At 41.2% G+C, this 14,539-nt stretch overlaps 1 protein-coding gene across 6 annotated transcripts in view; it reads right to left on the minus strand.

Moving 5' to 3' along the window:
• The window catches only part of LOC123757746 (N-acetylgalactosaminyltransferase 6), a 151,898-nt gene that overhangs the window by 100,291 nt on the left and 37,068 nt on the right, over nt 1-14,539 (minus strand). For all 6 annotated transcript variants that reach the window (XM_045741602.2, XM_045741594.2, XM_069329515.1 and 3 more), the window contains exons 5-6: nt 8,688-8,876; nt 7,681-7,858 (exon numbers count right to left, since the gene is read on the minus strand). In XM_045741602.2, coding sequence (XP_045597558.1) covers nt 7,681-7,858; nt 8,688-8,876 — 367 coding nt within the window. The remainder of the gene's footprint in view (nt 1-7,680; nt 7,859-8,687; nt 8,877-14,539) is intronic.

The raw sequence follows: 14,539 nt of genomic DNA on the forward strand, positions 1-14,539 counted from the left end.
CAAGATAACATCTCAAGATAACCTCAAGAAAAAGCAGCCAGACTTGGGACAGAGTAGTCATCTGGAAGGAGGAGCAAAAGACCCAGGGGTTTAGACGGGACAAGTCCAGAATGAACCTCAGATCAGCACAGCCTCGTTTCGGAACTGGAAACAGGTGGGAACCCACCTGAGGGTTTCATTTCATCATTTCAACCATTCTCAAGTGTACCCACTCCAGGATGACCTGACAGAGCACAGGGAAAGAGGCCTACCCCACTAGCCCCAAACCCCCCGGATGAGGAGTCCTTTAACGCCACCGCAGGTCGGAAGAAACGATTCGAAACGCCCACGAATGATGGGACTAGGCAAGAGCCTTCCTCCCCCCCCCTCTCTCTTTCACGAACCACAAAAGGGCTGACAACTCTTATGGGAGCCCGACCAATGCTCAAAGCGATCACTGCGTCAAACGCCGATGACTCTGCAGGAGGGGCTGGACCTGAATCTGGCACTACTGGTTTACAATGACCGAAGGAACCTCGAGTCCTGGCACAACCCTTTCAGACAGACCACCCCCGGAGAACCAACAAATCCGACATAGGCCGGCAATAAGACGAAGCTGTCTGCAGAAAACGCACCACTGCAGACTCTGCAAAATGCAATGGACAAAAAGAGGATGGAAATCTAAGAGCCAGGGCCAAAGCAGTTTCCAATGAGTGGACGAGCACCACCTGTCAGCACGCGAGGCGAGAAACAAAGAACAGAGACACTGCTTCCCTCAGAATCGGTGCAAACAACTTCAACAAGGCACCCGACACCCGATGTTGGAAATTTCCAACACTAATACAATACTATTGTATTATAATAAATCAGTATCATTATGTACTAACTACAGTAGTCACTAAAACTTACTAACAGTAATGTTCACATAAACTAACCATTATATCTACATATGGATGCTGAAATTCTTACGAAACCAAGCACCATTATTGCGTCAGCTTATATCTAGTTAAACACATTTATAGCCAGTGTGCTAGAGAATTGAATGTGATTCTCTAAAATCATCAGTATTCCGTGTGATAATTATTTATGGATAACATAACTCCCAAATAATTCTAAACCGAGAGTTTTTAGTTACAATTGTTATCAAGTAATAGTTTTTCTGTCACGCGTGAATGCCATGGAGAAAACTAAAATCTTCTCCATTTCTCGTTTACCACAATAAGATGAGAAAGCAATAATATTTAAATCCCTAGAATCACAACCCAGTCTTTATTAAAGTATTTCAACCACAATTGCGCGAAATAGTATTATTCGTGATAAATAATTTCTGTGGTGAATGCGGGGACGTGGGTTGAGAGGGAGGGGAGACGCCATTGTGTGTGTGGGTGGCGAGCTCGTGTTGCGGAGTGAGCAACGAGAGCATACGTACTTGAACGGGAAGTCGTGGCGTCAGAGTCTGAGACACGTGACGTTGGGATTATCAGCAAGAATTACACTGGTACTCAACTCAGAACGAATAATTATTCTTCTACGTGATCTACAGTGCTCGGTCAAATAATAACGCATCGATATTCAAGCCAAACTCTCAACCACGTGTACAACATTGTGGAAGTTTGAGACTGAGACGCGATACCGGCAGACTTCAGCATACACTGCACCCGTTGATAAGTATATATTTCTTTCTTGATGCATCATTAGAGATTGTATATTTCGTGGGCAGTCTGTCGTTACATCGAATGACGACTAAAAATCCAACGTTAGTACTGCACTAATCTTCATTTTCTATTTCATAAATATTGAGATTTAAGTAGCCTAGTTCAATGCTACGTAATATCCTTTAAATTACAGCTCGTATGTGAGGAGTCAACGAGCCGTTAACTACATTCGTGTTATTCACCTCTAAGGGGTTCTATGTGGAGATCCTGAGATCACGAGGACGAGGCGCGAACGATGTCATAGAAATCGTCTTAAAGCTAAGACTTTTTGTACACATTTAATTACTCCAATTTATTCTACATGTTCAGGATATTATCATATTGAATGCTTGTCATGTGAACTGGAGATAAAATGTGTTTATTTAGATGATTGCTCTCTAATTCTAATAATCATTAATATTTTCTATTTGTATTTACCTATTGATTCTATAATATTTTGGTCACAATATTCTTTATTCAACAATGAACTGGTGCACGAACCACACTAGTTCCTAGACGTATATGAAGTTCTAGCAATACCCCCCCCAATGTAGGTGTTTGAGGCTCTGACTTTAGTTAATTAACCATACAGTCCATTATTTATTTAAGTGATTATTCTTTCTAATATTTATCCATAGACACTGGTTCTTCCTTGTGTTTCTAATGATCACTTTTTATTAGTTTCCCTCTTTTCTCAAAAGTGGGTGGTCCTTCATTATTAATTTGATTAATTAAATAATTAAATAATTGAGTCAAGCCCCAGATATCCCACACCTGAGCTGCCAAGGCAAGCGCACCGGACGCTGGCCCGGAACCCAGCTCCTCCACATCATCCTTGAGCCAGTCTATAGACAGCTCCAGCAGGGAAAAGAAGCGCAAGACATGTAAGGCATGTCTTACATTGGCCCTTTGACCAAATGCCCACTGACGCACAAATTCTCAGCTACCAGGGATGCCGAAAGGGAGGGAACCTGCACATGAAGCTGCACCTGGCCGACATCACGAGGAAGTACAAGGGCGAATAAGCACGCATTAAGGTGCTCCAACTTGTCCCCCAGATAAACCCGAATGACCATAGTCAACTCCTGCCACTCAAGTGGGGGGGTCCGACACAACGCATAACATGCACCCAATGAAAAGAAAGGGCATTCTGCCAGCCAGGAAGACTTTGGCACCTCATAATGCACCCAGTAAGGAAAAGAAGAGCCAAACTCAAAAGAAGGATCCATTATCGAGGCATAATCCGGGTCTCGCAGGAGGTAAATCGCAATGGACTCCCGCACCTCCCTAGGTGGGATGTGGGAAGCTCAAACTCGTACAGGGAAGGGGAGATAGGAAAACCCCTCCCCCTGTAACAACAAGCCCCACACCGAGGGTACCAACACAAAGCCGGAGTCAAACAGGGCCCAAGCCACCCAAGTCAACTCCTCCCCCAGTCCCAGGATCCTCCACGTCTGGACCTCGGGCAGAGCTATCCTCCAAATCCCTCTGCCTCTGGAGAAAAGGCAGAGTCCACCGGAAAAGCAGGGAAGAAGGGGGGGGGTCCGCTGAAACGACCCGAAAGTGCCAGCAGGAGCAACAGGCTTGAATGCCTCCGCCACAGATCTGGAAGGGGCAGCCACCGAAGCCGCCCGAGTCTCAACACCATGAAAGCACTGCCCGACTCCGAAACCATCAGACATTTGGGAGCATGGAGAAGGGGGAAGAAGGGGGCAGGATGAACTACAGCATGGAAAGGACCAGGGGGGCACGGACGAAACTAAAGTTGAAGAAACTAATGCCCTCAAGTCTGGGTCTCTATAACCAAAGTAGGGCAGCCTCAGGGCATTCAGAACGGCATCCAACCTAACGTGTTGCAGCAACCTAAACCTCCCATGCACCCGAATCTCAATACCGGTGGACTAGGTGATTTGGAATACAAGCAAGGCACACCACTTGCAGGACTCCTGGTCAAAGGTGTCACTGACCCAACAGGCAGCATGGCAGAGGCAAAAACGGTGAGTTTTTGAACAACAATCATTTCATAAGTAAACACATACAATACAACCTAAATTCAACGTACCCCGATTCAACGAATCTCTGGCTAGTTCGCACACTTTTCAGGCCGGATTTACTCACCTGGTTCGACGAACAAAGGTTTGCCGATGCGCGGATGTTAGGATTTGCTTGTGATGTCGAGACAGAGTTCACAGACTGGTGGAAAACTTTCCCGTTATATCATAGATTACAATTAATAATTTGCTCATATGACAAGTTTGATCACACAAGTGGACCACACAAGTGGACCTGAGTTCAGCATTCCTCTTCAACTGATTTTTCAGGCATCCCTGTTTACAGGAGTTGTAGCTGATGTGTGGAAAAAGGCTAACATAGTTTCAATCTACAAAAGTGGAAGCAGGGAAGACCGCCTTAATTATAGACCGGTATCATTGACAAGTGTAATAGTCAAAATATTGGAAAAAATAATTAAATCTAAATGGGTAGAACACCTGGAGAGAAATATAATATCAGACAGACAGTATGGTTTTTGATCTGGAAGATCCTGTGTATCGAATTTACTCAGTTTCTATGATCGAGCAACAGAGATATTACAGGAAAGAGATGGTTGGGTTGACTGCATCTATCTGGACCTAAAAAAGGCTTTTGACAGAGTTCCACATAAGAAGTTGTTCTGGAAACTGGAAAATATTGGAGGAGTGACAGGAATGCTTCTAACATGGATGAAAAATTTTCTGACTGATAGAAAAATGAGGGCTGTGATCAGGGGCAATGTATCGGACTGGAGAAATGTCACAAGTGGAGTACCACAGGGTTCAGTTCTTGCACCAGTGATGTTTATTGTCTACATAAATGATCTACCAGTTGGTATACAGAATTATATGAACATGTTTGCTGATGATGCTAAGATAATAGGAAGGATAAGAAACTTAGATGATTGTCATGCCCTTCAAGAAGACCTGGACAAAATAAGTACATGGAGCGCCACTTGGCAAATGGAATTTAATGTTAATAAATGCCATGTTATGGAATGTGGAATAGGAGAACATAGATCCCACACAACCTATATATTATGTGAGAAATCTTTAAAGAATTCTGATAAAGAAAGAGATCTAGGGGTGGTTCTAGATAGAAAACTATCACCTGAGGACCACAAAGAATATTGTGCGAGGAGCCTATGCCACGCTTTCTAACTTCAGAATTGCTTTTAAATACATGGATGGCGATATACTAAAGAAATTGTTCACGACTTTTGTTAGGCCAAAGCTAGAATATGCAGCTGTTGTGTGGTGCCCATATCTTAAGAAGCACATCAACAAACTGGAAAAGGTGCAAAGACATGCTACTAAGTGGCTCCCAGAAGTGAAGGGCAAGAGCTACGAGGAGAGGTTAGAGGCATTAAATATGCCAAAACTAGAAGACAGAAGAAAGAGGTGATATGATCACTACATACAAAATAGTAACAGGAATTGATAAAATCGATAGGGAAGATTTCCCGAGACCTGGAACTTTAAGAACAATAGGTCATAGATATAAACTAGCTAAACACAGATGCCGAAGAAATATAAGAAAATTCACTTTCGCAAACAGAGTGGTAGACGGTTGGAACAAGTTAGGTGAGAAGGTGGTGGAGGCCAAGACCGTCAGTAGTTTCAAAGCGTTATATGACAGAGTGCTGGAAAGACAGGACACCAAGAGCGTAGCTCTCATCCTGTAACTACACTTAGGTAATTACAAGTGGACTGCACAAGTGGTCCACAAGTGGACCGCACAAGTGGACTGCACAAGTGGTCCACAAGTGGTCCACAAGCTTATGATGTTGGGACAAAGTGGTGGAAAACTTTCCCTTTCCATCACAGGTTACAATTAATAATTCCTTCATATGTCAAGTTGATCACACAAGTGGACCACACATGTGGGCCACACAAGTGTACCACAAGTGGTCCACAAGCTTACGATGTTGGGACAGAGTTCACAGAGTGGTGGAAAATTGTCTCATTCTGTCTACAATTAATAATTCCTTCATAAGACCAGTCGGATCACACAAATGGACCACACAAGTGAACCATATTAACCAAACACAAGCCAGAATGGTCCACCCAAGTAAAGTATATTAACCCAACACCAGCCAGAGTGGTTCACACAAGTGAATGACTGAGTTTCAATAATTTTCGTTCACTGATTTGTGGCACACATATCTTTGTAAATTAATTTACAGGCTGAAGCGTGAATAGCTAGCTAATATGTTGAAATCTTCTTATATACATTTTCTGTGATGAACCAAGATGAGTGAGGGTGGACAGATAAGGGAATACTGTACTGTAAACCTCACTTTACAGTGAGGTTTCACTCACTTTCGTCTGTGTCGTCATAGTTCAGTAACCCATGACTTTGAACGTTTCAGATTAATAAATAATTTCTAAAACTGATGTTTTTATAACTCTTTATTATCCTAATTAAATTAAACTAAATAAAACCAAAAATATACTGTAATATGATAGATATCTGTTATTTGAGAAATTATTCATGTTATTGGCGGCTCACAAGTCCAGCGCGAGTGGACAGGTCTAATCCCTCTCCACACAACACCATGCTTGTTTTGTTCGATTTTGTCGCCATAGTTCAGTGACCTACGGCTTCGAAATAATAAAATTAATAAATCAGTTCTAAAATAAGTATTTTTATAGCTCTTATTATCATAATAATGTTGCTAAACTAAATATATAACCCAAAAATATATAATTTGATGTAAATCCAATATTTGAGAGAAATTTATGTTACTGGAAATGAACACAATACCATGCTTGTTTTGTTTGATTTCGTCGCCACAGTTCAGTGACCTACGGCTTCGAAATAATAAAATTAATAAATCAGTTCTAAAATAAGTATTTTTTATAGCTCTTATTATCGTAATAATGTTGCTAAACTAAATATATAACCCAAAATTATATAATTTGATGTAAATCGAATATGCAAGAGAAATTTATGTTACTGGATCTGACTTAAACACCAGCCTACTGTAGGGTGTACGTATAGACCTAGTCTGCGTTCGTACAGTATGCACCCAGTGCCCTTAGCTTTGTCTGTGATTGACATATAGTATTTAACCGCCGGTGGAAGAATAATTGTGGAATTTACCATTTTTTTACTACAGCTGTATTGTTATACAACAAAATGTCTCAGGGGCTTACTAATAGTGCCTTATTAATGCCAAAAATGAAGCAATATTTTGCAAGAACTTGTAGCAGAAAATAAACCAGCACGAGCACAGCCATACCCAGCACAAAAACAGTCGTGCCCAGCACGAGAACAGCCGTACCCAGCACGAGCACAGCCATACCCAGCACTGGTACAACAGCAGCCAGCACCAGCTCAGAAGCAGCTGAAGGCAACACAGCAGCAGCAGCAAGCACCAGAAAAGCTGATGCAAACATCTAAAAACATCGTGTGTGGATAAACTGTTAGAACAAGTGTTAAATTTAAGTGTGTACATAGTGTTAAAACTAAAGTTGCAGTAATTTTAGTGTACAATAGTTTTCATAAACTGTATTGTAGTACTCAACATACAGCAGAACTACTTAATCAACACAGTGTTAATGGTATAATACACTACAGTACGTATTTACTGTACAACATTCACAACTCCACGAGACTTCAAGATGGACATAACTCCAACAATATGGTAAATAACAAATGTAACAATATTTTTTTTAGTAGGGTAATAATATATAGATACAGTATATAATATGATAATGCATTTTTATTGTGTACAAATAAAAAAAGACACTGACGCAAACGCCTCCTGAAGGTCACCTCTTGCAACGCATCCAACGCTCCAACGCACTGGGGTTGGTCCGAAATAGTGCATTGAATCGAGGTTGTACTGTACTTATCTTCCCTCCTTGAAGGCATTAACACATTGTGAAGATGTGTAGGAAATTAATCGAAAGAACTGAATAATAACACAATAATAGCTACTTAATATACTTGACTACTAAATGGCACTCACTTGAATGGCTCTGGCATGTTCTTCTTATCTTCTTCTAAGAGTGGTAATCGTTTATAGAATAACTCCCAATCAAATGCACCACGTGCTCCTTCATCTTGGGCTCGATATGCAAATGTCTCGAAGTCAATTACGTCAATAAATGGGCAAACACAAGTCCGATAGTCCTTTGCAATAGGATCTGTTGATAGTATATGATATTATTGCATTTATAATATAGGCATACTGAACTTGCACTATATTTAGCAGAAATAGAAAACTTGAAAACAGAAAACTTGCACTGTATTTAGCAATGCAAAAGCATTGAAATCTAGGAATGGCACCATATAAACAATAAACACATGGTTTCACATACAAGAGTACAGATTAAGCCAAAGAATGCAGAATGTGTTGCATATCCAAAGAAAGTATGCCTTGCTCAGGTCCCACTCCTTCTACTGGATGAAACAGAGAGCATCAGTGAAAAAATTGAACATCTGAAAATTGTTGACTGCTTCAAGGACTAAAACCCAGAAAGTCAGAAGAGCATCTATGCCAAGAGAGACCTAGAAGAGCCTCTTCAGAGAGGACAAATTTGTGTGTCCCTAGCTAGTGGATTATTTTTGGCCTCGGCAATGGCATTTATGAATTTACCTTAAGCCCAGTACGATCTCTACATAATGTTTAGTCAGAGATTGACAAGACAGGCAGATTGAGCAAGTGAAATGCTTTTAATAATGTAAGAAGCCAGGATAGTTGCCAGGCAGGAGGATATATTTGTTGTATATTTTCCAAGAAAGCCAGAAAGTAGTGGAAAAAAGAAGAACTAGGCCTACAACAAGAAACTAACCATCAAGATGATGTTAGTGATGCTGAACCTCTTGTCTTTTGTAAGTGAACCCAAACAGAGAATTCTTACAGCTCTACATAATTATAATATGTAGAGCTGTAAGAATACAAACTTGTGGAAATGTGAAGCCACACTGAAACTATGTTCATCATTAATGGCAGCTATGTGAAGCTCATCTTACCTAACAAAGGAGGCAGCCAGTTGGTGGTACATTCAGTGTGAGAGTCCAGGAATATCAGGACGTCTCCTTTAGCTACTTTTGCACCTGCCAGACGAGCTCGAATGAGTCCAGACCTTTTTGCCAGATGAACAACCCTTACTTTGGGCAGATTTTCTCGTACATAGTTGTCGAGCTTGTCTTTAAGAAACCCTGTAAAACCAAGAGCATCGTGCATACAAAATTAATAATTAGTGAGGTATAAAAAAATTTAAAATAAATATATGAGAAAATTACATCAATATGCAGTAGTGTATATATAAATATAAAGATGGTAAATCTGCAAACTGTGAAATCTGCTTATTTTAACCTGAAATTGTCCATGCTAGATGCAAATATGTAAATACAATAGATATAATCAGTCCATAGTATGTAGCCTTATATGTTGAAGTTAACAGTATTTTGTCAATGATAATCTCAACAAAGAATAAAAAAAAAATTGTCAGCTTCTTTAGCCAGCCATTTTACAAAAATATCTCGTCACAACATTCAGTAAAACTAACACTTCAAAGAAATTGGTTTCATTCAAATGTGAGTTCAGCATACAGTACAGTGGCGCCTCCAAAATCTGGGTTTCCGAGAAAATCTGGATTTCAGAGTACTGTGGCACCTCGACTTACGACTGCGCCTACTTACAAATTTTCTGAATAATGACGTAAATTGTTGGAAAATGCGACCCAACTTACGATCTTTGCCTTGACTAGTGACTGTGTTGATACAGGTATGGGTCGACCGATCGCATGGTTCCTGGTGGCGCGGCCAACCCCACCTCAGTTTACCAGAGTCACTCATTTAGTGACGATCGTGCTTGTAAAGAATTTCATTATTTTTGTGCACTTTTGCTTTTTGAACATAAAAGTAATTATTATATATCACACCATGGGTCCCAAGAAAGTCAGTGTTAAGGTTCAACCTAAGAAAACACATATGAGGATGACCACAGAGGAAAAAGAAGAGATCAATTGTAAACATGAAAATGGTATGAATGTTGTTGATGTGGAATAGAGGATGTCCCTTCCTCATCTATTAAGAAAATGTGTGCACTATGGGAAGAATTCCAAAGATTTGCTGAAAAGTGTCACCAAATCAAGCTGTAGCAGGCTGTTGTGTTAACCTTTTTAATTACAATGTGATGTCTCACTTCAGGCAAGTGTTACAAAATAGGGGAAAAACAAGTGTTGCTAGACAGGTCTTTAGTGAGAAAATAAGCAATGAACCACAACCAGGTCCTAGCGGTATGCAGGCAAAACGTAGGAGAGAGAGAGTACCCCAAAAAAGTCATCACTGCCTGATGTTATAATGGAAGGGGGACTCCCCTTCCAAACACTAACATCTCTCCTCCTCACCGTCTTCCATATGTCAACAAGAGTCCTAATTCAAGGTAAGATATACAGTGCATTCTCACTCTAACGAACCCCGCTGTATCGAATTCCCGGACAATCCAAACAAATTAAATTCGGTACTAAATGTTCAGTGGAACATACAGATGTTCGATTAAGTGAGGATTGTTTGTTTAAGCGGTTACTGAGACTGAGTGTCAGAGGTGGCTGTCATCAACTATGATTCACCAAAGTGCAAACAATTATGTAGTGTTTTATTTTATTAAGGCATTGTTTCCAGGGAGAAATGGTTGAAGGATGATAAAATGGTGTCAAGGGAGGCAAGTGGTGTCATTGGTGAGGGTTGATGTCACAGGGGCAAGTGGTGTCAGTAGTTGGGGTTTAGTGTCAGGGGGCAGGTGATGGAAGTTATTCTCATTGGAGGCAGGTGGAGTTAGTGTTGTCAGAAATGACTGGTGGTGTCATTGGTGGAATCTGTAGTCAAGGGAGGCAGATAGTGGAAATTGTTATCAGAAGAGGCAGACAGTGGAAGTTGTTGTCAGAAGAGGCAGATAGTGGAAGTTGTTGTCAGGGAAGGCAAGTGGTGTCAGTGATGCAAGTTGTTGTCAGGGAAGGCAAGTGGTGTCAGTGGTGGAAGCTGTTAAGTGAGGCAACTGGTGGAAGTGCCTCAGGGGAGGCAAGTGGTGTCAGTGGTGGAAGTTGTTGTCAAGGGAGGCAGGTGGGTGTCAGTGGTGGTGAAATCTCAGCTACAGTAACTGGCAACACATGGCTGGCACCAGCTGCCGCCACCTCAATGTTTCACTCACTGTCTGCTTTTTTCAATAAATTTGCTGAGAAAATGTTACCATTTCAGTTGTTTGTAACACCATTTTATCGTACTCCATAGTCAAAATGAAGAATTTGTAATAAATGGGTGTGTCAGTGGTGAGGGGGATGTATTAGGGAGGCTGGGAAGTCAGCAGCCTCTATGGGAGTGTCGGGTGTGTTGAATAAGACACCTCCAAGTCCAGCTGACTGCTGCCCCACATGGCTCCCCGCTGCAGCCTCAGTACACCCCGTACTAAACTTGACAATATTTAACATTTCAGTTGCTTGTAAAATTGCTTTATTATATTATGTAGTCAAAATGAAGAATTCATAATGAATGGTGGTGTCAGTGGTGGAGGATGGTGTCAAGAGAAGTCTGGTGGTGGAGGATGGTGTCAGTGATGGAGGATGGTGTCAAGAGAAGTCTGGTGGTGGGGGGTGGTGTCAGTGGTGGGGAATAGTGTCAGTGGTGGGAAATAGTGTCAGTGGTGGGGAATAGTGTCAGTGGTGGGGAATAGTGTCAGTGGTGGGGGATGGTGTCAGTGGTGGTGTCAGTGGTAGGGGATGGTGTCAGTGGTGGTGTCAGTGGTAGGGAATGGTGTCTGTGGTAGGGGATGATGTTAGTGGTAGGGGATGGAGTCAGAGAAGTGTGGTGGTGTCAGTGGTGGGGGTTGGTGTCAAGAGAAGTTTGGTGGTGGGGGATGGTGTCAGAAGTCTGATGGTGTCAGTGGTGGGGGATGGTGTCAAGAGAAGTTTGGTGGTGGGGGATGGTGTCAGTGAAGTCTGGTGGTGGCAGTGAGGGATTGTCAGTGGTGGAGGATTGTGTCAGTGGTGGGGGATGGTGTGAAAAGTCTGGTGGTGTCAGTGGTGGGGGATGGTGTCAAAAGTCTGGTGGTGTCAGTGGTGGGGGATGGTGTCAAGAGAAGTTTGGTGGTGGGGGATGGTGTCAGAGAAGTGACTGATGATGAAGAGCTGGCAGATTATTATCGACACCTAAAGAGCATGAAAGATATTACTGTATAATAAAGCAGCGCACAACGAAGAAACAAACTAAAATTCAAAAGTTTTTGGTACGGTTTCACAGCACGCCTACAGGACCAGTACCCAGCACTAGCAAAGACTAGCAAGTCCGGTGCAGTTTGTCCTAATGCAAATGTGTCCTGGAATATGTATTAAAAAAAAATTGAAGAGGGTTGTTGTGGCCGGATGGATGGAACGAATTCCGCACTGAAACAAATCGGCTTCACCCCCATATAGTTCGTTCAAGTGAGGACACACTGTACATACAGTACTGTATTGTAGCTAGTACAAAATGAGTGTTATTCAGTATAAAATGTATTTTTAAGTTAATATTTTTGGGGATGTGGAACGGATTAATTCAATTTACATTATTTCTTATGGGAAATTTGTTTCGACTTACGACCCGTCTCTGGGAACGGATTAAATTCATAAGTCGAGACCCCACAGTAAATGCCAATTTCCAAGTAAATGCAGATTTCAAGGCAAATGAGGATTTCTGAGCAAATGAGGATTTTTGAGTAAATGTGCATTTTCAGGTAGTCTGGCACTATATCATTATAGTAGCTTAAGGGAACCACAATGGGCTTCCCCTAGAAAAAACAGCATTAAATGCAATAAAACACCTCTTACTAGAAGAGCTCCAGTGGCTCCCTAAAGCTAGCTGAGCTTGCTTCCAACTACTGTACTGTACTGTACGAGGTCACATTAGCAGCAGACTTTTGCTTGGCCTACTGGGGACTAGACACAGAACCTGGCTCCCAAATAGAAATGTAGAGGGCGTGTGCAATTCCACCACTCCACTGGGAAAGCATCCATAAAGTCAACGAAGCATTACAAACCACTACTGGATTCAAAGAAAGCAAAGTCACAAAAACTGTCAAATGCACTTCCCAAATAATGTAAACAAATGATAAAATCTTTACAAACTAGTTCAGATTTGTTAGAACCAAACCACTGCCACCATGGCTTGAGAAGAAGTATAGGTTAGGAACCGTCTCCAGAGAATTCTCAAAGAATTGCTCGTTATTGCTATCTAAAATAATTAGACGAGCCAAAACTAAGTACTACGAAGATAAATTTACCCAAATAAAGAGTAACATTAAAAAATCTTGGAGCACAATTTCACAAATACTGTATTGGGATCTAAGAAGATTTTAAATAACAAACCAACACTCCTGTCTAATAACGATGGCCAGCTTTCAGCCTCTGATTCTGCTATTGAGTTCAATAGGTTCTTCTCTTCCATTGGGGCATCCCTTGCAAATGATATTCCATCTTCCAGTACTGATATTAAGGACTATCTTACAGGTATCTATCTACAGTCTCTGTACCTAAAGCCTACTAATTCCACTGACGTTAATGAGATAATCCTTTCCCTTAAAACCAGTCTAGTGCCCTTGAGGAGATACCAACCTTAATTTACAAAAAAGCCTCCAGATCTTTAGCCCCTGCTATTGCATTGCTCTTCAACAAGTCACTTGAACTCCAAAGCTTTCCAGATATGCTAAAAAAGCGAGAGTAACCCCTGTCCACAAATGTGGTGATCTCACAGATGTTAACAACTACAGACCTATATCAATCCTGCCTAACTTGTCAAAAATATTTGAAAAACTAATCTACAAGCAGCTTTACTCTTATCTAGCCAAATATAATATACTTAGCTCTTGTCAATATGGCTTCAGACCCCAAAAAAGCACTAACGATGCACTTATTAGTATGATTTACTTGATTCATGCAGCTCTTGATAAAAATGAGTTCCCTGTTGAGTTATTTGGGGACCTGCGGAAGGCTTTTGACACTGTCAACCACCAAAACCTTCTTCTTAAATTACATCATTATAGAGTCAGAGGACACTCCCTGCAATACCTCAAATCTTACCTTACTGACAGGCTCCAGTATGTTTCTGTGAATAATTCAATTTCTCCCACCCTACTCATCAACATTGGTGTTCCTCAGGGCAGCATACTTGGCCCTCTCCTCTTTTTCATCTACATTAATGACCTTCCAAATGCCTCCCAACACCTCAAATCAATTATATTTGCTGACGACACAACCTTCATTTACTCCAGTCCTGACCCCCTTGCTCTAAATGCCTCAGTAAATACTGAGCTAAATAAAGTCCATCTTTGGCTAACTGCCAACAAACTTGCCCTTAACATTGACAAAACTTTTTATATTCTGTTTGGCAATAAATCCCCTAATCAAATAAATCTCAGAATTAACAATACCCAAATTTTTAAGTAATTAGATGGCAAATTCCTTGGCATCCTCATTGACCACAAGCTGAATTTCCAGGAACACATTCTAAATATATCAAAAAAAGTTTCAAAAACTGTTGGCATTCTTTCTAAGATCAGATATTATGTACCTCGCCATGCCCTGGTGACGCTCTATTACTCCCTCATCTATCCATATCTCAACTATGGTATTTGTGCTTGGGGTTCTACTACCCAAAATCATTTACGTCCTCTAATTACTCAACACAAAGCTGCTATTGGGACAATATCCAACTCTGGCACCAGACATCACTCGGTACCCCTACTCAAATCTCTGAATATGTTAGATATTAAGTCACTGCACATTCTCTCATGTGTATTATACATATATAAAACACTGAACTGTAATGCCAATCCTGACCTCAAAAGCTTC

The sequence above is a fragment of the Procambarus clarkii genome, chromosome 22 (assembly GCF_040958095.1).
Source record: "Procambarus clarkii isolate CNS0578487 chromosome 22, FALCON_Pclarkii_2.0, whole genome shotgun sequence".
Classification (NCBI taxonomy): domain Eukaryota; kingdom Metazoa; phylum Arthropoda; class Malacostraca; order Decapoda; family Cambaridae; genus Procambarus; species Procambarus clarkii.